At 43.8% G+C, this 27,743-nt stretch overlaps 2 protein-coding genes across 4 annotated transcripts in view; one reads left to right on the top strand and one right to left on the bottom strand.

The window, feature by feature from the left end:
• The window catches only part of acsf2 (acyl-CoA synthetase family member 2), a 33,598-nt gene that overhangs the window by 3,554 nt on the left and 2,301 nt on the right, over nucleotides 1-27,743 (top strand). For 2 of the 3 annotated variants that reach the window (XM_021565037.3, XM_021565038.3), the window contains exons 2-11: nucleotides 6,383-6,578; nucleotides 11,872-12,000; nucleotides 12,125-12,178; nucleotides 12,378-12,496; nucleotides 13,985-14,147; nucleotides 14,426-14,521; nucleotides 14,779-14,930; nucleotides 15,076-15,167; nucleotides 15,376-15,452; nucleotides 27,149-27,256. In XM_021565037.3, coding sequence (XP_021420712.3) covers nucleotides 6,383-6,578; nucleotides 11,872-12,000; nucleotides 12,125-12,178; nucleotides 12,378-12,496; nucleotides 13,985-14,147; nucleotides 14,426-14,521; nucleotides 14,779-14,930; nucleotides 15,076-15,167; nucleotides 15,376-15,452; nucleotides 27,149-27,256 — 1,186 coding nt within the window. Of the gene's footprint in view, nucleotides 1-6,382; nucleotides 6,579-11,783; nucleotides 12,001-12,124; nucleotides 12,179-12,377; nucleotides 12,497-13,984; nucleotides 14,148-14,425; nucleotides 14,522-14,778; nucleotides 14,931-15,075; nucleotides 15,168-15,375; nucleotides 15,453-27,148; nucleotides 27,257-27,743 lie in introns of all 3 variants that reach the window. The other variant, XM_090202133.1, reaches the window with a different exon arrangement.
• chad (chondroadherin) lies at nucleotides 15,957-27,150 on the bottom strand. The gene is made up of 4 exons (XM_021565039.3): nucleotides 23,749-27,150; nucleotides 17,913-18,076; nucleotides 17,528-17,677; nucleotides 15,957-17,037 (listed from the first exon to the last, which is right to left on the bottom strand). Exons 1-3 carry the CDS (start codon nucleotides 24,532-24,534, stop codon nucleotides 17,536-17,538), a joined length of 1,092 nt encoding a protein of 363 aa, XP_021420714.2. The 5' UTR covers nucleotides 24,535-27,150; the 3' UTR covers nucleotides 15,957-17,037; nucleotides 17,528-17,535.

The raw sequence follows: 27,743 nt of genomic DNA, 5'->3' as shown, positions 1-27,743 counted from the left end.
GACTTGGTTTTTGCGCTGCCATGAACTGTCACATGTGGGACTATGGACAGGTGTGCCTTTCTAAGTCATGTCCAATCAATTGAATATACCACTGGTGGATTCCAATCAAGTTGTAGAAACATCTCAAGGATGATCAATGGAAACAAGATGCACCTGAGCTCAATTTCGAGTCTCATAGCAAATGGTCTGTATACTTACGTTCTGTTTTATTATTTGTAATAAATTTGCAAAAAAAATAATTTTTGCTTGGTCATTATGGGGTATTGTGTGTAGATTGATTCCATTTTTTATTTAATACATTTTACAGTAAGGCTGTAACGTACCAAAATGTGGAGAAGGGGAAGGGGTCTGAATTTTCTGAATGTACTGTAAGCTGTGTCGACACTTGGATGCGACTTCTACAAGAATACGAAGATCGCGTTGTAGAGGCAGGTCTAGATGGACAAAAGTCGCGTTGTGGTCAGAATGTGTTCAGATCTGGCTGAGGATGTGATCAGTCAAGCATTGTGTGCGGATTTCTCCTGGGCAGCCTGGTCTCATAGGCTAGAAATAACACAGGCCGTGTCTAGACTTGACAGTTCATGCAGCTTTAATATTTTATTATAATAATTTTTATATATTTTTTTATTTAACGAGGCAAGTCAGTTAAAACTTCTCTTGGAAATGTGGAACGCTAGCGTCCCACCTAACCAACAGCCAGTGAAATTGCAGGGCGCCAAATTCAAAACAACAGAAATCTCATAATTAAAATTCCTCAAACATACAAGTATTATACACCATTTTTTAAAGATAAACTTCTCGTTAATCCAGCCACAGTGTCTGATTTCAAAAAGTCTTTACGGCGAAAGCACACCTTGCGATTATGTTAGGTCAGCGCCAAGTCACAGAAAAACATACAGCCATTTTCGGAGAAGGAGATGTGTCACAAAACTCAGAAATAGCGTTATAAATATTCACTTACCTTTGATCTTCATCGGAATGCACTCCCAGGAATCCCAGTTCCACAATAAATGTTTGTTTTGTTCGATAAAGTCAATTTATGTCCAAATACCTCCTTTTTGTTCAAGCATTTAGCCCAGTAATCCAAATGCACAGTGCGTAAGCAATTAGTTCAGACGAAAAGTCAAAAAAGTTATATTACAGTTTGTGTCAAACGATGTATAGAATCAATCTTTAGGATGTTTTTAACATAAATCTTCAATAATGTTTCAACTGGACAATTCCTTTGTCTTTAGAAATGTAAAGGAATGCAGCTAGCTTTCACGGCCGCGTGCGCCTGACTGAGCTCATGGCATTCTGCCAGACCTCTTAGTCAAACAGCTCTTATTCTCTCACCCTTCACAGTAGAAGCCTGAAACAAGGTTCTGAAGACCGTTGACATCTAGTGGAATCCTTAGGAAGTGCAATATGACCCCATAGACACTGTATATTGGATAGGCAAATACTTGAAAACCTACAAACCTCAGATTTCCCATTTTGTGGTTGGATCTTTTCTCAGGTTCTTGCCTGCCACATGAGTTGTGTTATACTCACAGACATCATTCAAACAGTTTTCGAAACTTCAGAGTGTTTTCTATCCAAATCTACTACTTATTTGCATAGTCTAGCTTTTGGGCCTGAGTAGCAGACAGTTTACTCTGGGCACCTTATTCATCCAAGCTACTCAATACTGCCCCCGTTCCCAAAGAAGAACAAATTCTTATTTACAGTGACGGCCTACTAGTATTCTGATCATGGAATTCCGAACACGTCATGCATCTACACCTACATTTAAATGTGTCTACAGTGTCTGGATTACCTTTTCCCACAGTATATTCAAATGCCAGTATGCATTCTACAGGCAGTGGAACAGGCAAAATATGATAATCACACATCTGATGGCAGTAGCTAACTACTGTAGCTAGCAAGCAATGCTAAATAGATTGCAAAACGGTTGCTCAGTTGGTTGAGCATGTTGCTTGCAACGCCAGGGTTGTGGGTTCGATTCCCACGGCGTCCAGTATGAAAAAATCTATGCACTCGCTACTTTAAGTCGCTCTGGATAAGAGCGTCTGCTAAATGATACAAAAATAATACATTTTTCGAAATATTAGCTTGCTGGCTAGCATTTGAGGCCAGCAAACACGGCCCTCATGCTAGGAACGTATTTCCTCCAATATTATAATAAAAACGTTGCCCACTGTGTGCACTTTCCGTAGCCTGATTGCGTCCAGACTGAGGAGAAATCCGCACACAATGCATCCCTGACCACCACCTGAAGTGGTCAGCCAGATCTGAACACAATCGGACCACAAAGCGACTTTTGTGCGTCTAGAATCGTCTTTTCAATGCGATCTTCATATTCTGATAGCAGAAGGCGCATGTAAGTATCAAGTGTAGAGACGACCATAGTAAATGTAAATCTGGGATACTCCAAATTAGTTTTGTATGGTAACATAAGACAGAAGTTGTACATACAGTAGGGCAGAAATAAAAGCAGGGTGGTTGTATAATGCGAACATCTAGCAACCCAAAGGTTGAATGTTCGAATCTCATCATGGACAACTTTATTATCTTTGCAACTACTTACTACGCAAACATCTAGCAAGGTTGCATGTTCGAATGTCATCACTGACAACTTTATAATTTTTACTAATTAGAAACTTTGCAACTTCTTGCTACTTTGCAACTACTTAACATGTTAGCTAACCCCAAACCCAACTAGTCACTCAATGGGAGAGCCGTACCCCTGGCGGACAGGATGAGTTAAGATGTTAATATCAGAGTTATTCCATACCATGGGTGTGATGTGCATACCCCCACCCGCCCCCACCAAATAAATTCCTGGGCATGTAGTGTCAGTTCCTTGAGACTCTTCCCGAGGTTACAAGGGAACGAACTGACATCTGGACTAGCATGGTCCCTAGCTCATAGAACCGTGGTTACGTGAGTAACCTTTCTATTTTGCTTAAGGGACTATGCTAGTCACTCAATAGGATGACTACGAGAGTAAGTCGGTTCCTCTAGGGCACAGCCTAGAGCAACACATCACCATATGTGTTCGAGGCAGTACCTGGCTCAACCGCAGGTTACTGTTTGGAGGGAAGGGTAGCACCAAGCACAGCTGAACTCATACCGTGCGGGTCAGCCACATTCACCCGATAAAACCTTGCAAAGGTACTGGGCGACGCCTAGCTGGCAGCTTCACATATGTCAGAGAGGGGGACTCCCTTAAGCAGCGTCCAGGAGGTGGCAACTCCCCTGGTGGAATGTGCTACCACAGAGGATGGCACTGGGTGGCCAGCTTGGCTATATGCTTGCAGGATAGTGTCTACAATCCAAGTACCAACTGTTTTCAGAGTGGCTTACCCTGTACTCTCAAAAGCACACAAACAGATGATCAGATGATGAGTCCACTCCACGTACGCGTTTAGGGATCTCACAGGACACGGAGCGCGTACATCAAAATCATGAGCCCCAGGGGGTATGGCCTACCTTTGGTAGGAAAGCAGGATTAGGCCGCAGAGTAACGATCGCCTTACCTGGGCCTAGACGATAACGCTCATCACTAACCGATAAAGCATGGAGCCTGCCAACCCTCTTGGTCGAGGCGATTTCCACCAGAAACGCAGTCTTTAAAGAGAGGTGTTCAAGTCTGTAACATCTAACAGTTCAAAGGGAGGTCTGGATATTACTCCAAGAACCAGATCCAAATCCCATTTGTGAACCGATGGGGTTCTTGCTGGGCGTAATCGACAGACTCCCTTAAGAAACCTTGGCATGAGCGGATGGCTGCCAAGTGGACTATCCTGCTCTTCATCATGACTTGCTGAAATGGCTGCAGCGTATACAGTACCTTAAGTGTGGATGCTGCCCTGCCAGCATTGAACAAAGACCTCTATTACTGGAGCACAGTTTATGTTCCAAGATTCTGGACCAACACCCGGCTCCCCACACCACTGGCAGAACACACACCACGTCGTGTCATTGGTTAACGTGGTGGACGGGGCCCTGGCCTTCTGTAAGATGTTAACAACAAGAGGGCTCAAGATCTAAATCAGACCTATTTCGCTGTTCAGTGGCTAGGCCCACAGCTTCAGGCTGCAGGGAATTGGATGCCACAATGTGTCCTTCGCCTGTGACAATAGGTCCGGCCTCCGAGGTAGTTCCCATGCTGTCCCCGCTAGGAGTGACAGTATTGACCTTAATCAGTGGGGTCTCAGCCATCTGGGGGCAATCAGAAGGACCTGGTTTCCCGATTCTGTTCAGAGTCGTTGGAATCATTGGGATTGGGGGGGAAGGTGTATAGTTTCTTCCTCGGCCACTCGTGGGCCAGGGCATCTAGGCCACATGGCCCGGGGGGGTTTGAATATTGATAAACAGGGGGGACACTGTGTGTACTTCTGAGCCAAACAGATCCACCTCCGCTTCCCTAAAGAATAACAACATGCGACTCACTATTCAGGGATGTAGTCGCCACTCCCCATCAGTCTTTTACACTGAAGAACAGGTACCTTCTGGTCTTGGACAAAAGGATTGAGGTGATCTACAATTTTCTGGACTCGCTCTTTGGTGAGATGAGCCCTCCATTAGAGACGAGTCGATCCGCATGCCCACGAATATCACAGTTCGTGTGTGGACCAGGTTGCTTTTTTGCATGTTCAACCGGAGGCCTAGCTCTGAGATGTGCTTCACGAGAGCTGTCGTATATGCTGCTGCCTGTTCTCATGACTGAGTTTAGATTAGCCAATCGTCTAGGTCATTTAGTACTAAAATCGCTTGTGATGTTAAGGGTGCTAGAGCGGCATCCATGCATTTTGTGAATGTTCTTGGTGCCAGGAAGAGGCTGAAAGGTAACACTTGGTACTCACGCTATACCGTTGAATGCAAAGCGCGGAACTTCCTGTGAGCCGGGTGGATCGATATGTGGAAGTAGGCATCTTTTAGGTCAACGGTGGTGGACCACTGGCCTGGGCTGATAGCCTGTAGGATGCAGGACGAAGATGGCACTTTGAAGGGGAGGGTTTTCAAGCACCTGTTGAGAGGCCTCAAGTCCAGGATGGGGCAAAAGCCACCATCCCTCTTGAGGACTAGGAACTTAGAACCCAATGTGCTTAGAATCCACTCCTTAGAACCTACTGTGCTGTTCTGATGGTTTGAGTTGTCTGATTGCCTCCCTGATGGAGAAGAATGCAATCTCTAGTTGAAGAGCTTCTATTTTCAGGGGGTCGGCTGTTGTAGTTGACCAGACCCCTCTGAAAGGTGGTGGACGGCATCGGAACTGGAGTTTTTACCCCTGTAGTACTGTATCCAGAGGGACTCCACAAGCTCCTCCCACAAGCTCAAGCCATTGCCACACCCATCAGGATGACGGAGGGGGCCCTTCGGAGCAGAGGGACGGTGCTTGTTATGTCGCTGCCTGTGCTGGTGGGGGCGCCACTGCTGACCCGGAGTCTAGTGATCTCGGCATGGCTGGTTTGGTGGAGGACCCAAGCGGCCTTTTGAGGCAGGGGAAAGCTGAGGTCTAGACTGCAATTGTCTCTGCCCTGCGTTACCCTACCCAGAGGGACCCATGCAAGACTGCATGGGACACTAGGACCAAAATTTGGCCTGGGGAGATGGGGAGCTCCATAAAAGTTTTTTTCACAGAGGCTGACATTTTTGTCTGTGAGAGCCAAAGCTGTCTGTGTGATAAGATGACTGTCAACAGGGCTTTGTCATTAGCACGTGACATCATAGCCAATCGTGCTTCATATACTGTAGGCGTGGGCCGAGAGTAGCACTGTAGGGGGAATCCACAGCCTGAATTGCATGCTCTAAGCCTAGGCACATCCATACAGATGGAATGGGATGTGAGAAGCCAGACTCAACTGACACAGTAACAGACTATGTGTGAGGAGAGGTCCTGAGAACAGAGTGGTCAGGCACGCGGCTCTGAATCTCACTCCGGAAACAGCTGCGGAGTCTCCCCTAGCCTGGGTGGGAGCTGCATGAACTGTCAAGTGTAGACACGGCCTAAATGTCTAGCCTAACCAATGAATTTATTCTCCCTCTCCTCTCATTGTGTTGAATGTGCACCTCCCCCTCCCTTGCCCTAGACTCCTATTCACCCTCCCTGTCCTCATCTGTCTCACATTTTAACCATTTAACTCATTTACTTGGACTACTTTTCCCTACTGTATGCCCCATTTTGACCCTCCATATGACACTATCTCAAATGATGTCCTACTCAAACTGTTTCCATGGCCCCCATAATTTTTCTGAAAATCCTCTTATGAATATCACCCTTTATTGAATTCCATTTTAATCTAAAGGCTGTGTACGATTTCCAGTTTGTTTGACTTTTAAACCCCGGACCATTTCAGATCTGTAACTTCAGCTCTCTCTCTATTTTCCCACCTAGTGCAGTCCATGTGGACAGTCCACCCACTATCCCCACACTTACCACCAGCTATGCCCATGGCACCTCCTCCAAGTCTCTACTCTTCAGTACGGTCGGTGGGAGCCTCCAGGCTTCAGCTGAACGCTTTCCAGACCGGGAGGCTGTAGTGTTCCTACAGGACGGGGTCAGGAAGACCTTCTCACAGCTCCAGCAGGATGTGAGTGGTGTCTACTTCCTATTTTCTACTAATCCTATGCCAAACAGATTAGGGGTACACAAGGGCTCTTTCTGTAGTGTGTGCAAGACTTCAAATCCTTGATTCCTCAACTCCTTGCCTCTATCTCAAAGCTCATTGAAGGAGGAGATCCAAGGCGAGAGAGTTAAGGAATCAAGGATTTTGAGGCTTGCACACTTCTCAGACCGAGCCAAGACACTTGTCCTCTCGCCCCCTCCAAAAGGAATTGTAACATCTAATTGAAACAGCATGTTCTACGCCCATTTAAGGGAAACCCTATGGAGGCAGATGTATAAAAAAGCAAAGTGTGTTATTGTTTGCAATAGGAATACAGTAACACGTGAGTACACAAAATGGCTTATCATCCATACCTACACATGCAGTCAGAGCTGGCCCTAGCCTTTTGGATGCCCTATGTGACATTTTGTTAGACTTGCTGTCATTCTCATTTATATTTGTTGTCACTTATTAAGCATGAAGTATTTCATATTTTTTGGTCCACTTAAAGGATTGCTGTATATCATGAGTTATTTTTCTTATTTCCTTTATGTAGTTTTTTTACCCTATTAATTTTATATCCTGAGATTTTAGAGTATATCCTGAGATTTTAGAGTAGTCTTAAAATATTTTTATCAAAGGGGGCATAGAGTTTTCAATATTAGTCAGGTATATCAGGAGATCATCTGCAAATAAGTTTAGTTTATATTAATGTTTACCATGATACCTGTTACGTTTGGGTCCTGTCTAATTCTTTCTGTAAGTGGTTCAGTTGACAGTGCAAACAGGAGGGGGGAGAGGGGACATCCCTGTCTTGTGCCCTGCCCCTTTTCGAAAGGAATTGAATCAGATAATGTATTATTTGGTCAATTCTTGCTTTATGACATTTATATAATGTTTGTATAACATTTATTATTTCAGCTGGAAAGTTTTGAATAGAAAGGCAATCCAAGATTGTCAAAAGCCTTTTCAGCATCAACAGCCATTATTGACAAATCTCTATCTTTTTAAACTTTTGCCAAGTAGGATATTATCATTCTCTTAAGGCATCCCAAATTATATTGGTGATCGGCTTTTCTCTGTCCTCAGACAACGATCCGATTTCATTATATCATGAATGTTTGAATCTAGTAAATTGTTGAGTACATTCAATTCTTGAATAGCTTTTGAGAAAAAAAATGATAATCTTTTGTTGTTAGGAATGGTAATCTTCAGGTGTCCTAGTAAATCTTTGGAGGCTCCCTAAATGTGCCTTTTACAACGTCTGTCAATCTTATCTAATGTAGAATTTAGGTCACCTGCTAAAATAATAGTTCCTGTCTGGATTTGATCTAATATAGCTGAAATTTATCTGAAAACACCAGATGTGCCCCTGGTGGGATATACAATAAAAGCAATGTATATTTTTCCCCATGCAAGGTACTGTACAATTCAAAATGAGAAAATATGCTGAGATAAGGGAAAATGGTGTATTCTTATTTATCAGGATGCTTACAGTTTTGTTGTTGCTACAGTAGGTAGCAGAATAGGCCTTTCCAACCCAATTCCTATTTAAATATTCAATTTCTCCTTTATTTAAGTGTAACTCTTGCAAGAACCACATCTGCTAACAATCTCTAAGTGTTTGAGAATCATATAAAAAAAAACATTATGGAGCCCGTGCACATTCCATGTGATAAATTGAATTTTGTTGGCCAAGCTTATCACCAACCCCCATCCTTGCCCTCCTCTTTCTCACCCAGCCCAAGTTTATCCCAACCTCCCATCTTTTCCCTGTCTTATCTTCTAAGGCAAATTTACACTCCTCTTTACATCTACTTACTCATCCATTCTCCTTCATTCACACACAACATATACCCTATGCCTCCAAAGATCCGTGGGGGATGATGTAGTGCACACACAATGTACTTTTTCTCTTAAATTTTTCATGTACCGAATAAATATGGACTTTTAAATGGCAAATGTACCTACTCTGGTCTGTCTTTTTCCATCCCTATTTTAAACAGTTCACCCAAATTACAAAAGAATAAAAACATTTTGTCATCTTAAAAGCAGTCTATGGACAAGCAGACTGCAATCTATGATTTGGCTATGCACTGCCATCAACCGTTAATATTTCCTGTGGAGAGCTTTTGTGTAGTGGTAACACTCCCCGGCATGTCGTATACAACATTTCACCTGAGAACAGGTTATCTCTGCTTTCAACCTTCCAACTGTTTCTAGTGTTTACCTGTCTCCTTAACTCATTTAATTACTGTCTGAATAAAGTGTCAAACCACCTAAAAAATATTAGCATACTTTAAATGTCATTCCCCCGAAAGATAATTGTAGACTAAGTGAAAAACTACTTATTTAAATATGGTACTTAAACATACTGTCACACCCTGATCTTTCACCTGTCTTTGTGATTGTCTCCACCCCCCACCCCCCCAGGTGTCGCCCACCTTCCCCATTTATCTCCTGTGTATTTATACCTTTGTTCTGTTTGTCTGTTGCCAGTTTGTCAAGTCAACCAGCGTTTTTGTTATCAGCTCCTGCTTTTCCCAGTCTCTCTTTTTCTCCCCCTCCTGGTTTTGACCCTTGCCTGTCCTGACCGAGCTAGCCTGCCGACCTGTACCTCTGCCTACCCTGAGCCTGCCTGTCATCCGGTACCGTTGCCCCACCTCTGGTTTACAGAACCCTGCCTGCCTTGACCTGTCTTATTGCCTGCCCCTGCTGCATTATTAAACCATTGTTAATTTGACGTGTCTTCATCTGGGTCTTATCTTCATACCTGATACATACATGGTTAACTCCCGTTTCCATTCCACAAAGGGAATGCATCTCCCCGTACCTACGATCATGTTTAGTACATATCAAATACATGGAAATAATGAATCAAATCATTTTCCATTACACAAGGGGTTGCACAAAATAAAACATCAGGTTGATTGGACGTCAATACATCAGCTGTCTCTCCCCTCTCGTTCAGTTGGAAACAGCATTGCACGAGTTCGCAAATGCAGCGCTGACATCACACACAGAGCCAAAACAAATACGAGGAGATTCAGCCCAAAACAAATTTAGAGAAGGGGTTGATTTGATAAATTCATCACTGTTTACTATCGACTGTTGCACATGATGCTCTTTTGTTCTGTAGATTTAAAAAAGGAATCTGTTACTTCATTGACATAAACTCAGCAAAAAAAGAAAGTCCCCTTTTCAGGACCCTGTCTTTCAAAGATAATTTGTAAAAATCAAATAACTAAACAGATCTTCATTGTAAAGCGTTTAAACACTGTTTCCCATGCTTGTTAATCAACATGCACCTGTGGAACAGTCGTTAAAACACTAACAGCTTACAGACGGTAGGCAATTAAGGTCACAGTTATGAAAACCTAGGACACTAAAAGAGGCCTTTCTACTGACTCTGGAAAAACACCAAAAGAAAGATTCCCAGGGTCCCTGCTCATCTGCATGAACGTGCCTTAGGCATGCTGCAAGATGGCATGAGGACTGCAGATGTGGCTAGGGTAATAAATTGCAATGTCCGTACTGTGAGACGCCTAAGACAGCGTTACAGGGAGACAGGACGGACAGCTGATGGTCCTCGCAGTGGCAGACCACGTGTAACAACACCTGCACAGGATCAGTACATCTGAAAATCACACCTGTGGGACAGGTACAGGATGGCAACAACCACTGCCCGAGTTACACAAGAAACGCACAATCACTCCATCAGTGCTCAGACTGTCCGCAATAGGCTGAGAGAGGCTGGACTGAGGGCTTGCAGGCAGGTCCTCACCAGACATCACCGGCAACAATGTCACCTAGGGGCACAAACCCACTGTTGCTGGACCAGACAGGACTGGCAAAAAGTGCTCTTCACTGATGAGTCGCGGTTTTGTCTCACCACGGGTGATGGTCGGATTCACGTTTATCGTCGAAGGAATGAGAGTTAGACCGAGGCCTGTACTCTGGAGCGGGATTGATTTGGAGGTGGATGGTCCGTTATGGTCTGGGGCGGTGCGTCACCGCATCATCGGACTGAGCTTGTCATTGCAGGCAATCTCCACGCCGTTCGTTACAGAGAAGACATCCTCCTCCCTCATGTGGTACCCTTCCTGCAGGCTCATCCTGACGTGACCCTCCAGCATGACAATGCCACCAGCCATACTGCTCGTTCTGTGCATGATTTACTGCAAGACAGGAATGCCAGTGTTCTGCCATGGCCAGCGAAGAGCCCGAATCTCAATCCCATTGAGCATGTCTGGGACCTGTTGGATCGGAGGGTGAGGGCTAGGGCCATTCCCCCCAGAAATGTCCGGGAACTTGCAGGGGCCTTGGTGGAAGAGTGGGGTAACATTTTCACAGCAAGATTGGGCAAATCTGGTGCAGTCCATGAGGAGATCCACTGCAGTACTTAGTATCTGGTGTGGCCACCAGCTGCATTGACTGTTACTTTTGATTTTTACCCCCCTTTGTTCAGGGACACATTATTCCATTTCTGTTAGTCACATGTCTGTGGAACTTGTTTAGTTTATGTATCAGTTGTTGAATCTTATGTTCACAAAAATATTTGCACATTACGTTTGCTGAAAATAAACGCAGCTGACAGTGAGAGAACGTTTTTTTTTTTTGCTGAGTTTGGGTTATCTTAAGCAGTTGTGGCTATTTAACAAGACCCCAATGGTTGGAAGAACGCAGTGAGCTGGGTTGGAGGCAAAGTCTAACCTGGTGTGATCTCCAGGTTATGAAAGCATTAAACTAAGTCCAAAATGTGACCAATGACACCAAACGTATTAACAGTATTTGTCCTGGGACTACGGTAACCAGGCAGTAGCTGGTATCTGATTAGAAAGTGATTTCTACGGTACTTACCTGCTGTGGATACAGCTACCCATGATATGACTGGGCATAGCGTGGATAGAGTTCAGATAGCCAAACCTTGACTTTTGAAGTTAAACATTAATTCGGCAATAAAGAATTGTCACGTGTTTGGGTAACAACCAGCTGTGTCGCTCACTCAGTTTGGTTTAGATTCTATTGATAGTAATAGTAATCAATAATGTATTTCTGCAGTTTTTTTTATGCGGTTCTGATTAATTCAATGTTGAAATGTGCACTACAAAATACCCCTTTAGATATGTTTTACCATATCTCTTGCTACTGTTTTACTCAACTGTCTCTCAATTCCCCTGTCTCTTTCAGCAATGCTGCTGTGAATCGCTTTCTAGCGTCCAGCTATGCATTGATTACCATTACCTCTTTGTGCTGACGGTGCTCCATTATGGCTCAGGTGGACCAGGCTGCTGCAGGCCTCCTGGCACTGGGACTGAAGAGGGGGGACCGACTGGGCATGTGGGGACCCAACACATATGAGTGGGTCCTGTTCCAGTTTGCCTCAGCCAAGGCTGGCATCATACTGGTGAGCGCTGACACTGGTGGCATGGAGGAGGAATCTTAACAGGGGAAAGAGGTTTTTCAACCTCAATTGTGAAGTCAAGTACATTAAAGCGGATGTTTTCAGTAGTTGCTTTGTCTTCTGACAGGTGTCTGTGAACCCAGCCTATCAGGTGCAGGAGTTGGAGTTTGCTTTGAGGAAGGTGGGTCACTTGAGTTGCCACGTCATGTTTTGTTCCATGAAAGTTGCACTGGGTGTGACACTATTAAGTACGGTGCAGAGATTATTGCTAGTTAAACAGTTTATTATGAGGATAAAGGCAATGATGTTGATGATGTTCATTGGTGGTAATAACAGTGTGTTCATTGGTGGTAATGATGTAGTTTCCTGCTTTGGTCCAGGTTGGATGCAATGCCATTGTGTGCCCGACCCAGTTTAAGACCCAGAAGTACTGTGACATGCTCAGGCAGATCTGTCCAGAGATGGACACTGCTATCCCAGGATCGGTCAAGAGTGCCAGGTATGACCACACTGTTTCCATATACAATCACAACTCTTCTTTTGACGAAATAACACAATTTCAGTTACATGATGATCAAATTACAATGGGTTGTGTTCTGGTGGGTGCAAAGCACTAAATATTGCAGATAGAAAAATTCTACAGCTCAGACGATTCTCTGATCTATTCTACATGACTGAGAAGCATGGCTGTCTGTTCTACATGTTTTTCTATCGGAATGTTTTGTTACATTTAGTGCTGAGCGACTAGAGCTTTTTGAGGTCGGTTCAGTTTGAAAAATAATAATGTTTTTCGGAGAAAAAAACAACATTAAATGCAATACACATTTTGTGGGTTGAATGCTGTAAGAACACAGAGTAAAACAATGAAGGAAAGTCCCATGATGGAGGTGACTTGCCATAACTGCTTTTCACTTATTAACCATCATTTATTCACATTACTTTACTAAAATATTTCAGTTGTTGTGTATATTTGTTTCAATTGATGACTTTATTATTTCTTTCCAAGTCATCTTCTCAATAGAGCTCTATATGCTGTCTGGCAAAATCACTATTTTAGTAATTATTCTTCAAAGTAAATAAGGCATACTTTTATGACTGCTAAATACCAACTGTCAAACACTTAGATCAGGAATGGGCAACTAGCGGCCCCCCTTTTGAAGGCCTTCGGATCAATAAAAAATGTAATACTAATATGTATATATATTTTTTGGGGGGAAACTCTGTCATCTCACCTTACTATTAGAATAGTCACTGATAGTCAGTCAATTAGCCCATGTCAGGCAAAACATTTTTAGATTGCTTTGTTTAGTGGCCAGATATCTAAACTTACTATCATGGTTGAATTACTGGGCGGGGGGCCCCCACTGATTGACAAATGTTTTTTTTTAAGTCTCACTCATATATCATATAAAAAAACTGCAAACATTTCTTCTCTGCCCCATGGCAAAATGTGTAGAAATGCAGCAAATTTGCTTTAAAACTTCAATTTTCTCTACCACCGAATGTCAAAATGTGCACCCCCATCAAAGTTGCCCATCCCTGACTTAGATCTTGTATTTTCCAGTAGAGATACCACTAGATCGCGCATTCTTCTCTCTTTTACGTAGCAGTTGTAAAAAAAAAAAAAAAGCACAGAACGAAAAAGTTTGCGCGCAATGAATTATGGTCATTGTAGTTAATTGCCACATTATCTGCACTCAACTAAGTAGAATATTGGCCTGTTGGAAATTACAACTTCCTACTATATCTCACAGTTGGGGCTTGATATGATTTATCTCTACAGAAACTGTGTAATGTGCTTATTAAACTCACAGAAAAAAATACAAACCGACTTCAGTCAATTAGTTGTTTAAAAATAACTGAAATGTCAGATAATCGCTCAGCATTAGTTACATTGCACTCCACTGAGCTCACACGATTATCTGTTCTATTCTACATAATGTATTTCTATCTGAATGTTTTGTTACGTGTGACCCTCCCTCCTCAGACTCCCTGACCTCCACACAGTGATCGTGACAGACAGCCGGCAGCCGGGGATGTACCACCTAGAGGACGTGATGCAGGCAGGGAGCAGCCAGCACATGCAGCAGCTGGAGGAGCTGCAGAAGAAACTGTCCTTCGACGACCCCATCAATATTCAGTTCACATCGGTACTTTTAGTAAACTGTATATACTCTCACTCTCTATTCTTCCCATTTGATCCTGTGCTCACAGTTCGTCTTTACATGGTCATGGTGTCCAACAAATCTATACTGTGAATTCATGTTAAATCCTCTGTTGACAGGGATCTGAATCATAATACTCAACAGTATTTAGTCATGATGCATGTCACCTGTGCATGCCCCAGTTGACCTATTCAAGTGCATTTGCGAATATGCATTGCTTTGTGCCCACTATTTCTCTGACGTACTTGTTTGTCTGATGTCAGGGTACGACGGGGAACCCTAAAGGTGCCACCCTCTCCCACCACAACATCGTCAACAATGCCTACTTCATTGGCATGCGACTTGGATATGACTGGAGGGTGAGTGCCCTGCCTACACAGACACATATGATTCCAGACAATGAGTTAGTTAGGCTGCGTTTAGACAGGCAGCCAATTCAGATTTTTTTTCTTCCACTAATTGGTCTTTTGACCAATCACATCAGATACTTTCACATCAGATCTTTTTCAGAGCTGATCTGATTGGTCAGAAGACTTGGTCAAAAATCAGAATTTGGCTGCCTGTCTAAACATAGCCATAGAGTCACTAGGGTAGTCTTTAATCCATGTCCCCTCAGTCTCAGGTACGCGTGTGCCTGCCTGTGCCCATGTACCACTGCTTCGGCTCGGTGGGTGGTGGCATTGTCATGGCCACGCATGGCATCACGTTGGTCTCTCCCTCCACTGGGTACGACGGACGCGCCAACCTGGCAGCTATGGAGAGTGAAAGGTATGGCAGAAATAACTAAGTCCTGGTGGTAAACATGCATTCAGTGTTATTGAGGACATTTCTGGGACAGTAAACTGTGGTGTAGGTTGTGTGCTTTGCGCCTCGATCAAGTGTATCCACTTTTCCCACCCCCTCCCTCCACCAGGTGTACCTTTGTCTATGGCACTCCTACTATGTACATCGACATGCTGGGCCAGCCTGACTTGGCCAAGTTTGACTTGTCGTCTGTGGAGGGAGGTGAGAGATCATGTTTTTAACTCCGCTCATTTGTTTCTGTTCTAATCATATTCTGGAAATCGGCTGGATTGAAGATGAGTTAGGATGGCCATTGATTGGGATGAAATCCTGCATACTCGGGGGGTCCTGTAGGACCGTTATTGAGCCATCTTTATATTGCTTATATCAAATGTACTGTATCTTAGATGTGTTTATTTATGCATTTTAGGCATCATGGCTGGTTCCCCGTGTCCACCTGAAATAGTGAAGAAGGTCATTTCTACCATGGGCATTAAGGAGTTCGTAGTGAGTCATGTTTTCTTAATTAAGTTAATTGATTAATTAAAGTTAGCTAAATGATTACTGAATATTATTTATTGTCCAGAGAGTTCACTCACCTGGTTTCCCAGGCCTGAGTCAGTCCCTGGTTAGAGGTGGAAGCTCAAAACCAGCTGTGGGGTAACCCTTCAGGACCACTACTGGGTACAGATAATATATTTTTTCGTTAGAGGGAGACATTTTCATACGAGAACGTCCTTCCAGATTCATTATTGCAGAGTTGTGTGCCGACCTCTACTCCTAGCGAGTTACAGGATGGGCATGCGTTTGTTTCAGCCCAGCACTAACTCACATGCTTTTGCTAATAAGATACACATCCAGACTTGGATTAGTTGAAGCAGGTGTGCTAGTGTTGGGCTGGGACAAACCCCCAAACTCTGTAGCTCCCTGGGAGTAAGGTTGGCGCTCCTATGACATGATCTCTCTGTTAATATGTTAGCGCAGAGTAGTTGAAAATGGAATCAGTACAAACAAGGTTACATATTTATTTCTTAGATGACCCCCCAAAATATGATGTTCAATATACATTAAAAAAGATGCTGAAGAGTCAAATATTAAGAGTTATGAAAGGGAAAGGGGGGTACCTACATGCTCCCAGAGTTTGGGAAGTCTTCAATGCCTATAGATAATCCATTGATTTAGCAGTAGAAAGTATCTTGTTTTCAATGTAAATCAATTACTTTAAATGAAATGTCACAAGTGTAAGCATTGCCACAGCAGTGGGAGTGGGGGGGGGGGGGGGGGGGGGTGGAAAAGGCTAAATATTTAGTCAAAGACTCAGACATGACACCTCTGCTACCTATTCTCTAATCCATTTTGAACTGTACAACATGTCCTCCTGTGATAACAGACCTAAAGGCACTGCAAACACTTCCAACCTCCATTCATGTAAGCATGATTATTATTTTTTTGTATCTCTGGGGAGATTGAATACATACAAAGGACAGTCTTTAAACGAAAGATACCGCTGGAGAACTGGACTCCTCTCTGTCATCTCTGACTATGTTCCTTTTCAACTTGCCGTTGCTCCATTATCTCATAAACCCGTTCAGAAAAAGTCCTTAGCCGCCTGCGCTGTGTTGTGTCATTTACCTTTGGTCAGAGTTTTGAGCGGAGTCGGGTCAAGTCACAATATGTCAAGGTCCGTTTTACGGTCACAGTCCTTTCAGGATGTTGTTTTCTCAGTCTGACAGAATTTCTCATGGGAGAAGCGAGACATGACCAACCGAGTGAACCACATTAAATAAAGGGAGACCTGGCCTGGAACATTCCATTTGGAAGGTTGTTAGGGGGGGCTTGGGGGATGATGCAGGCCGTTGCTGTAGCAGCAGGTGATGGGGTCCTGAGAGGTGAGGGTGTAAAGCTGGCTTTAGGGAGAGCGAGAGAAGGAGAGTCAACATGGCTGCTCGTCTGAATGTTGGTTGTGGGATGCATGATATTTGGCAGATAGTGAGATGGACGGTCTTTAAGTAGCAGTTAGCGTCGCTTTCTTTCTCTGCACACGTACCGAGCCTGTCACCTGGACAGGCCTTTCCCCTCTAGGCAGCGTTTCCTGTGGAAAGACACAAACATCAGCAGCCAAGTCAAACAGTCTGCCCTCCAATTGTTCAACACCATGACCGGGACACACTGTTCTTTTCTGGACAGGACCCCAAGGCCAAGATGGGAAAATAACAGCCAGAGGACAGAAGACAGAGTTCTGAGGGAAAAGAAGAATGTCAAGCTAGGCCGGTCCAAACCCATCCCCCGACCTTAAGTGCTATCGTTTCAATCCAATGTCATGTTGTGCCAAGTCCCCAAACACATAAATACAATCCTTTTGTAAGAATTCAAACCGTGAGGAAAGCATTGAAGCCAGAAGGGGACCAACAAAAATGTGAAATATGTATCACAATGCATATGACTGCAACATCTCAAGTCTGATACTGAGAAACTCTTAGGCTTGCTAAGCTCAGCTCATAACTTCACTTGACTGAGGTTTCAACTTGCCTATTTACGGACTAGTTTTGTATTTCGTCGAGTCATCGTCAGTCAGGTTTTACCTGTGTTTTTAATGGCGTGTGCCCTTCTTGGCTCTCTTTGTCTTAACTGTGCAGTCGCTGAAGGCAGAGCTGTCCCTGATCTGCTTTCCTCTCTGTGAGGACGGAGCGGCACAGAGCGCATCAGGGCGCTGGCGGCTAGAATCCATCCACCTAGTGGAGGGAAATCAAGAGAATCAGACATACAGAGTCTTGGAAGTTCTCTCTCGCGGTTTGGATAATATGTTTGCTAATCAAGGTTTTAGAATGTTGAAATGTATTCATGGATTCCGTTTAGTGTGCATATCAAATAGACAACTGTCTGTGTGTGGGTTTTCTACCTCTATTGTGTCAGTTCCAGGTAAGAATTCCTACTGTATGTGTGTGTAAAGGTGAGGTCATTACTTACTTGCGCAGAGGGGCTAGCGTGCAGGTGCAGCTCCAGGGGTTGTTGGCGAGCGTGAGGTTGGTGATGCTGGTGAACTCCAGGCTCTTGGGCAGGGACTTGAGCTTGTTGTTGTCCAAGTGCAGAGACTTGATGGCCGTCATGCCGTTGAACGCCCCGTCAGAAAACTACAGGCAGACAGATATAAGACACAGTCTAGGAGGCTTTTCAGTTTCATCAGAAGAGGTAGACTTTGACGAGAGATATTTAAACCATAATGTCATGACCAAGAATAGTCTCGTCCTTCAAATCCAAAAGTAGTTAATTGCAAGTATAAACGCTTCATGTGACTGATTGAAACCCTGAACTCAACAAGAAAGTAGATCTCCCCTTTCTCACATGGCAGGGAAGGCATGCCTGGTGCTGTAAATGGAAGTAGAATTTTTTCTCCAGCAATGTCACTCTGTCTGACATGAACGCCTCCACTCATAACTGGTTCCTGTACCGTTGCTTATGTAAACTGGACTGTCTCACCCCTCCCTTCTCCCAAACTTCATACGCATTTTCTGAGGCTGCTAAAAACTCCACAGAGGTGCAAGATGAGCTGATGTTCACCCTGTTATGCTTCAGCGTGAATAATTGGGTAATATTTGGTTGAGACGTTGATCAATGGGATTACAACCTATATTCACCCACTCAAAAAAAGTTAGTTGAATTTCCAACGTGTCCTCACTGTACTTTCAATCCTCTAAGAGCACAACCAAATTCCAATGGAAAAACAATGTCTGGTTTTTGGTTTAGTTGTCACCCAAACGTGTATCGCTACGCTTTCAACCATTTTTAAAAGCACCAAATGGGAATACAATGTCAAGATGTATTTGTTGTGTAAATAAACAAAATATCTATCACTGTGTTTTCATTTAATAGCAGAACCAAATGACCTGGCTTGCAATTGAGATGACATAAAAAGTACATGGTGCAAGTGATCAATGATGTTCAAGATTCTGCACAGAATATTACAGCAATTGTGAGGATCTCCACAAACTTGTGATTACCGATGCATGCTATCTTGAACATTCACGCTTTTATATGATTACATATAAAAGAAATGTATAGTTACAGTAACCCTAATATGGCCATGGATGTGTTACTCATTTTAAGGTTGAATGTTACATTAGTTTGTAAGATAACTTTAGGCTATTTACTGTATTACAAAAGTAACATTGAATTGTGTTTGGTTGACAACGCAACCAAATATCAACATTTTAAAAGGAGATATAGGCATATCTACTTCTTGGATGGGCTTAATCCTATTCTTTAACTTGTATTTTTGGTTGAGTTGGAGACATGAATTCAACATATCATTTGTTAACTTGTCTACAAAAATACCTGTCATTTTCAATCAACCAGAGCTTGAAACCCTAGGCTTATTTTATTGTTTATTTTTAGTTGAATTCTGGGTTGAATTGAAACAATAGTTGTTGACATTGTAAATGCTATATAGGCCTAAATAGCATCATTGATGATATGAGTGAAAGTATGGTCACATTTTCATTTGTTCTGTTAAACCTACCCTTTTGGAATGACTTTGATAGCATGAGTGAGATCTTAACAATCATTCTCATCATAGCACATTGGTAATAGTCAGTGACAAATATCATAGCTAAGCAGGGCTTAGTTAAAACCTTGGATGGGAGACCAACAGGTAGCAGTAGATAGATCAGTTATCCAGTAGGAGGTGCTGCCCAGCTGGTTTTTTTCAGATAGTGGATATAAATGTTGAAGATCTGACGTTGTTTTCAAGGTATCATTTTAGGGGAATTTGTACAGGGTTTGTCTGTTGAAATTTGGTTAACATGATGACATAATCCTGTGGTTGAAATTTGACTCTCAAAACAACCGTTTTTCCAAATCCAATGCATTTTCCACATCACAAAATGTTGACAAATGACTTTGAAAGAACGTTGACTCAACCCGTTTGTCCAGTGGGTTGGCTCTTAGCCTCTTAACAGGGCGTGAAGGAGGTTCCGGGGGCAGCCGTGAGAGGAGGGTGGGCTTTTGCAACATGTTATGTAAGACTATAAGAGATGAGGCTGTTGATTGAGGTGTCTTTTGGAAATTTCCACTGCAGAAGGGCGCAAGTGCCAAGGTGGAGGCTTCTGGTAATTTGCAGCAATGGAAGATGGATGACTTCCATCGTGGCCAGGTTGTTTTTGCTCTCTTTTTTTAGTCTCTCTCTCTGAGCCACTTCTCTGCCAAGAACGCTTGCAAAGGGCCCAATTGTCCATTCACCTAAGCAAGCTAAAAATACCCGTCCTTCATGGGCTACGGAACACCCTGCCTCTATTTACCTGTCTCCTAACCCTTACTGACCTGTTGGCAGGACCCTCCTGCCAAGGGGAAAAAACACACTGAAAATTCTAGAATTTGGCTGGTACAGTACATGCTTGGATACGGGCTAGCAAACAAAAACACCCTAAAAATACCCACATTTGACTGGAAAATTGCTTTTTACTCTCCCCCACCATGTCCCCCGCCACCCCAAAACCTTGCCATCTCACACTGCTTTCCCCTCACTTTCACTGGTACAGTCTGCCTGAGAGATGCTTGTTATTTTACCATTTCCCCTGTGGAATCTCTCCATACTGTATTATGATTTGAAAAACTCAAATATTGGATTAACTGAGTTTGGAATGAATGGGCAGCAGCAAGCTAACCCCTCAATCAGTATATGTGATAAGTGTTTCGAGGCATGCCTTTCCCATCTCTCCACTCAGGCCTTGACTGGGGTTCATTCAACCTTGTTACCTCTTACATTGTTACGCTATGCGTTACTAGGTGTAGGATCGACGATTATCTCTAGACAGGAAACCATTTCCTGTGCTCTCTGGACTGTGTCTGCTGTTGTTCCCTGAACTATATAGCCTTGGAGTGTCTGTATGACAGTTAAACTCCTTCCCCACCAAAGGATGGAAGCTAGCCAGATATTAAAAACCTCGTCGGGCTGCACCATTTAAGTGTAATGAGGCGGTCACCCACCTCACACACCAACCTGAACCTCAGGAATGATCAAGACCTGCGTCAACGCCGCCCACTCACTGCATGGTCAAGGATATCTCGGGCTATGCTTCAGGAACCCTTGTATGATGGTGTGTCTGGGTTTACAGTACTGTACGAGCTGAAGCTGAAGAGTGTGATGCTTACTAGGTGATGCCACCTGACATTGTTTGAACTCTCCCAATTAGGACGGCATGTATGTGTCGCCCATATCTCCTTAATATAAACAGCAGGGACCGGATCCCTCCGCCAACTCCACTTCTTGTCCTCACCAAGCTAAATTGGACATGAATCCAATCTTCAGCGCCAACAGTCCACCAACCAACTACAGTTCTATATGGGAATGGAGCAACGTAAGACTAGAATACCACTCCTCTCTCCCACTGTGCAATCCTCCTGACCTACACACTTTCAGGGGAAGAGATCTCTTTGTACCACACCATATGGCGAGCAGAGCAATCAGGGCTAAAACACCGGCTAAAACCACAGGCAACTGTTTTGCCGACAAACAGCCCGAGACAGAGATCCCGCTGGTCTCAGCACGTGCATCCTGACCCAAAGCCTGTGTGACCTATTTTCTTCCCATATGGGTGGATAAGTCATAAGGATCTTATTAGGTTACAGTTAGAGCGATGCGGAGAAAGTGCACAATGTATATACATCACACACATATAGTACCAGTCAAAAGTTTGGACACACCTACTCATTCAGGGGTTTTTCTTTATTTTTTCTACATTGTAGAATAATAGTGAAGACATCAAAACTATGAAATAACACATATGGAATCATGTAGTAACCCAAAAAAGTGTTAAACAAATCAAAATATATTTTATATTACATATTCTTGACAGCTTTGCACACTGTTGGCATTCTCTCAACCAGCTTCATGCGGTAGTCACCTGGAATGCATTTCAATTTACAGGTGTGCCTTAAAATTACATTTGTGGAATTTCTTTCCTCCTTAATGCATTTGAGACAATCAGTTGTGTTGTGACAAGGTAGGGGTGGTAAAAGACCAAGTCCATATTACGACAATCCATCATTTCTTTAAGGTGAGTCAATTCGGAAAATTTCAAGACCTTTGAAAGTTCCTTCAAGTGCAGTCGCAAAACCATAAAGCGCTATGATGAAACTGGCTCTTATGAGGACTGCGACAGGAAAGGAAGACCCAGAGGTACTTCTGCTGCAGAGGATAAGTTCATTAGAGTTACCTGCCTCGGAAATTGCAGCCCAAATAAATGCTTCAGAGTTTCAGTAACAGACACATCTCAACATCAACTGTTCAGAGGAGACTGCGTGAATTGCTGCAAAGAAACCACTACGTAAGAACACCAATAATAAGAAGAGACCTGCTTGGGCCAAGAAACACGAGCAATGGACATTAGACTGGTGGAAATCTGTCCAAATTTGAGATTTTTGGTTCCAACCGCTGTGTATTTGTAAGACGCAGAGTAGGTGAATGGGTGATCTCTGCATGTGTGGTTCCCATTGTGAAGCATGGAGGTGTGGGGGTGCTTTGCTGGTGGTCTGTGATTTATTTAGAATTCAAGGCTCACTTAGCCAGCATGGCTCCCACAGCATCCTGCAGCAATACACCATCCATTCTGGTTTGGGCTTAGTGGGACTATCATTTGTTTGTCAACAGGACAATGACCCAACACACTTTCAGGCTGTGTAAGGGCTGTTTGACCAAGGAGAGTGATTGAGTGCTGCATCAGATGACCTGGCCTCCACAATCAGCTGACCTAAATCTAATTGAGATGGTTTGGGATGAGTTGGATGCAGAGTGAAGGAAAAGCAGCCAACAAGTGCTCAGCATATGTGGGAACTCCTTCAAGACTGTTGGAAAAGCATTCCTCAAATATAAAATATATTTTGATTTCGTTTAACACTTTTTTTTGTTACTACGTTATTTCATAGTTTTGATATCTTCACTATTATTCTACAATGTAGAAAATAGTACAAATAAAGAAAAACCATTGAATGGGTAGGTGTGTCCAAACTTTTGACTGATACTGTGTGTTTAAAAAAAAAATATATATATATATATACACTCCAATGTTCGTCCTAATATTTCTATATTTAGATTTGTGAATATTGTTAGATATTACTGCACTGTTGGAGCTAGGAACACAAGGATTTTGCTACACCCGCAATAACATCTAAGTATGTACGCAACCAATAAAATTTGATTTGAGTATTCCACTCTCATAAATTTGAACTGTCAGTGATCATATGATGAATGGTAGCAATCTACTAAACCACCTCACATTATTATCTGCCCTCCTCAGGCTACAGTACGCAACCACAGAACTGGGAAAAGAGAAACAACTTTTGGCTACTAGAAAATAGGGAGTTGGCCGGTGGCAAGCCAGACTGTACATATAAATAGCAGATGAAATATGGCAAGCCAGACTGTACATATAAATAGCAGATGAAATATGGCAAGCCAGAACCAAAACAAACAAACAACGAGCCTCCCTAATCCACAGGGTTGCTAGAGTAGACAAGAATACAAAATATGTATACTTACTGAAGCGTTCTCTGTCTCCTGAATGGCTAACTGCGTCAAATAAATGAGATTCAGGTTGCATGAAATGGATCTGTTGTAAATGTTCAATATTCTAAGGTTTGAAATGAATTGTTATCTACTCGTCATAGTAGACTTATTTACCACATCCATGTTATTGCCTTGCCGTTCTCTTAAAGTTTCAATCCCCGCTTGATTCTTCCCAACTCAATAAGCACTTTGCACCCACAAAAAGGACCCACACCCATCCCACAAACAATCTGAGAGACTAACCTTCTCCAGACCCATGCCGTCCAGGTGCAGCTTCTCCATGTAGCGTCCGAAGCTCTGGAAGGCGTTGTCAGGGATGCTTCTCAGGGGGTTCTTGGCCAGGCTCAGTTCCTCCACCACTCTCAGCTTGCTCAAGGCCAGACTAGGGTAGGTGGACAGCCTGTTCCTGTCAAGGTGCAGGATGGCCAGGTTCTCTACTTCGTCCAGAGAGCCCGGCTGCAGCGAGCTCATCTCATTGCCACTCATGTGCAGCCAGCGCAGGTCCTTGGCTCCGGCGAAGGTGCCTGGCTTGATGTCGCGCAGCTTGTTATCGTTGAGCTGCAGGATGAACAGGTTGATCATGGGCGAGAGGATACCCTTGGGTAGGTCGCTGATGCGGTTGCCGTCCAGGTAGAGGTAGGTGAGCTCGGTGAGGTCCTCGAAGGCACCCGGCTTGATGCTGGTGATCTCGTTGTTGGACAGGTAGAGGTAGATGAGCTTCTTGAGCCCCTTGAAGGCCTGTCCGCCGATCTCGCGGAGCTGGCAGTGCTGCATGTGCAACGAGATGAGACCCTTGCTGCTGGCGAAGGAGCCGGTGGGCAGGCTGCCCAAGTTGTTCCTCTGCAGGTTGAGCAGACGGGTGGCCTCGGACACCTGTGGAATATTCTTTAGCCCCACGTTGTCACAGATGACGTGCTGCAGGTCCCCGTGGCAGTGACACAGGGCCGGGCACTGGCTGGGAGCGCCCCATACCACCGGGCCAAGGACCAGCAGGTATGGCCAGACCGAGAGGAAGCTCACACACCGCATGCTGACGCTGCTACTCTAGACTTTTGTCTGTCCACCTTATCGGTCTTCTGCCTCTTCCTGAGAGCTTCTTTTCACTGCTTGGCAGGCACTCCAAGCTAGAAAAAGTCCTCCAGAAAGTCTCTCAGGGCGAGAGAGGATTCCGAGAGGGAAGGCAAGAGGTGAGCTGGTGTGAGAGAGTGAGTGTGCGACTGAGAGAAAAGGGGGGCAGTGCAAAAAAATATTCACTTGGGGCTTTGAGAGGAGGACGGCACGGCGCTGAACAGAACACAGCACTATTTATAACATTTAGTTGAGGAAAAATCTGAGGAGGGCTCACCGAGGTGTTACGTGGAGACGGCTGCAAGAGGAAGTCAAGTGTCTCCGAGAGTTTAACTCTGCGCACACAGTTCGGGATCTTCCACTGACCATAGGGAGCTCAACTAAATTCCCCTAACTTCTGGTTAAAATTTCTAAAAAGCTTCCAGATCTTCTGCATGAGACATTTAATCAAACAGTTTTGTGCGTGCATAAGTTTCAGTTGCTTGTTATGTTTAGCAGGCAAAGGATCTCTAGGTCATTTTAGTTATATAAGATATATATATATTAATAGTTATATATAATAAACATTGCACTCAAGAAGGGCAAAATGTGCTTCCAAATCAAATACAGTGTCTTGGTGGATCAAGCCAATATAGCAATGGTCTGTATACCTGTACAGGTTACCTGGATTTTTGTTGGGTAGATAAGAGGCCCTCCACAGGCCGTGGCCATTGTCAGTCATTTCTAAAATAGTTGCCTGAGTGTAGTCAGGCGGTAGGTAAGAGATTTAAGGTTCCAGTGTTTAGGGTTCTAGACGTCTCTATTGTTTTTCAGTCTGCAGTCAGAGGAAAAGGAGCTCCTTTGTGGCTGTTTTATAACCCATAATCGTCACCAGATGGTTGGCAAGTGGCGGGACTCCTTTTCAAGTCCAAAAAATGTGAAATGGTCCCTCTTCACCTCACTAATAGAAGGTTTCAAATGCCCAGTTTCATGCCTGCGTGCATATTTTCTACTATTTTGAAAAGGAGTAGGGTGTTACAATGGTCTTTGGTCACTCTCACTTTCCAAATAGAGGCAAGGTTGTGTCTGGCTGAATTGAGTTTCAGCAGATAGTGTATGTTTAGAAATCACAATATTTTTCATTAGCTTTCACTCAGAGGTGTGTGTGGCTCTGAGTGGGCCTTAACCAACCAGATGTGAGACCTTGGTCTCGAGCGCTGATCCATTGGCTACTTGAAATTGACCAGGAGCATGAGGGGAAAGAGACAGGAAGGGATGGAGGGAGAGAGAGAGCGAAGTTGTCCACTTCAGCCCTTGGGCTTGCTGGCTCAGCTCCTATGACGCTTTGGCCTCAGAAGGGTGTGTTTATGAGTCCGATGGACACTCTCATGATAAGTGGAATCTCGAGTTTACTTAAGAAATCTAGCATTTTATCGGGAACGTCTTTCTCCTGGCTGCCCAGGCGAACATTCTCCCCATCCCCAAACGGCTCCTTCAATGCCTTTCTGTTCACCAGTGATGACCCTACTCTGCCACTCTATCACTACTGGACTTGGCCCTCAGAAGGATGTGCTTGTGGCAGCAGATGAATCGTCTAGCGAGCGCTTCAGAGGACGAAACCATTGCTGACTCCATTGGTCCTGCTATATAAAATCTTAGCCTTCATTTCACTCAACTTACAACTTCTGCCGACGACCCAGTTGAAATTTGTCAATTTAAAAACGGTAATCAAGAAAAGGACTCCCTGGTCAGTGAAAGGCCACAGCAGGACATATGTATGGGGCGAGGTTTACAGAGGGGAAAGGGGGCAGGCACCATCCTACTGCACAGGTGTGCCAGTTGTCAGGGGGGCACCACATACCTCACTGAGCTCCAATGCCCTGGCTTGCCTGCTGACTCACCCCCTGCCCCTCGCTGACTCAGCTGGTCCTAGCCTTGGAACTGTGAAGTCACGCTGACGTCCGGTACTGACAGGAAACTGTCCACCAGACAGTGGGCCCAGTGCATCAAAGCTGGGACCGAGAGACTGACAAACAGCTTCTATCTCAAGGCCATCAGACATCACTAACATTGAGTGGCTGCTGACAACACACTGACTAAAATCTCAAGCCACTTTAATAAAAATTGGAAGTAATAAATGTATCACTAGCCACTTTAAACAATGCCACTTTATATAATGTTTGCATACCCTACATTACTCATCTCATATGTATATACACTGTACTCTATACCATCTACTGCATCTTGCCTATGCAGTTCGGCCATCACTCCTTCATATATTTATGTACATATTCTTATTCATCCCTTTACACTTGTGTATATGGTAGTTGTTGTGAAATTGTTACTTGTTAGATATTACTGCATGGTCGGAACTAGAAGCACAAGCATTTCGCTGCTCTCGCATTAACATCTGCTAACCATGTGTATGTGACAAATATGATTTGGTAGACAGACGGACAGACTTTTCCATGCCCCCTCAGTCACCTTCTCCGACTACCTCTGCAAATGACACAGGGTTGTAGAACGTCAAGAATAGCACCGTGGTGATACTGTATGTTTTAATTGAACAGTGTGTGGTTTCACTTTGGATTGACAGATTGCCTATGGAACCACAGAGAACAGCCCTGTGTCATTCTGTGGCTTCCCAACAGACAATTTGGAGAGGAAGTCAGAGACTGTTGGGTGCATTGCCAGTCACATAGAGGTACGTCTCATCCACCTGAGTCGTTTATGTGCATATGTTTTAATGTCTTTACTTCTATTATACAATAAGTATATTTATGTCTGTTAAAGGGATAACTCGGGATTTTGGCAATGAAGCCCTTACACTGTGTATAAGACAGTAGTTTTGGAATTGTTAGTTAGATTACTTGTTGGTTATTACTGCATTGTCGGAACTAGAAGCACAAGCATTTCGCTACACTCGCATTAACATCTGCTAACCATGTGTATGTGACAAATAAAATTTGATTTGTATCTACTTCCCCAGAGTCAGATGAACTCTTGGATACCATTTTTATCTCTGCTTGCAGTTTGAAGGAAGTTGCTAACGAGCCCTAGCGCAATTGCTAACTAACATTAGAACAATGACTGGAAGTCTATCTGTTACCATAACTTCCAGTCATTGGGCTAACACTAGTTAGCGTTGGCTCGCAAAACGACCTCTAACCTCCTTCATACTGAACGCAGAG

The sequence above is a fragment of the Oncorhynchus mykiss genome, chromosome 16 (genome assembly GCF_057628025.1).
Source record: "Oncorhynchus mykiss isolate SJ-2025 chromosome 16, ASM5762802v1, whole genome shotgun sequence".
Lineage (NCBI taxonomy): Eukaryota > Metazoa > Chordata > Actinopteri > Salmoniformes > Salmonidae > Oncorhynchus > Oncorhynchus mykiss.
This window is presented reverse-complemented; position numbering and strand designations above follow the sequence as displayed.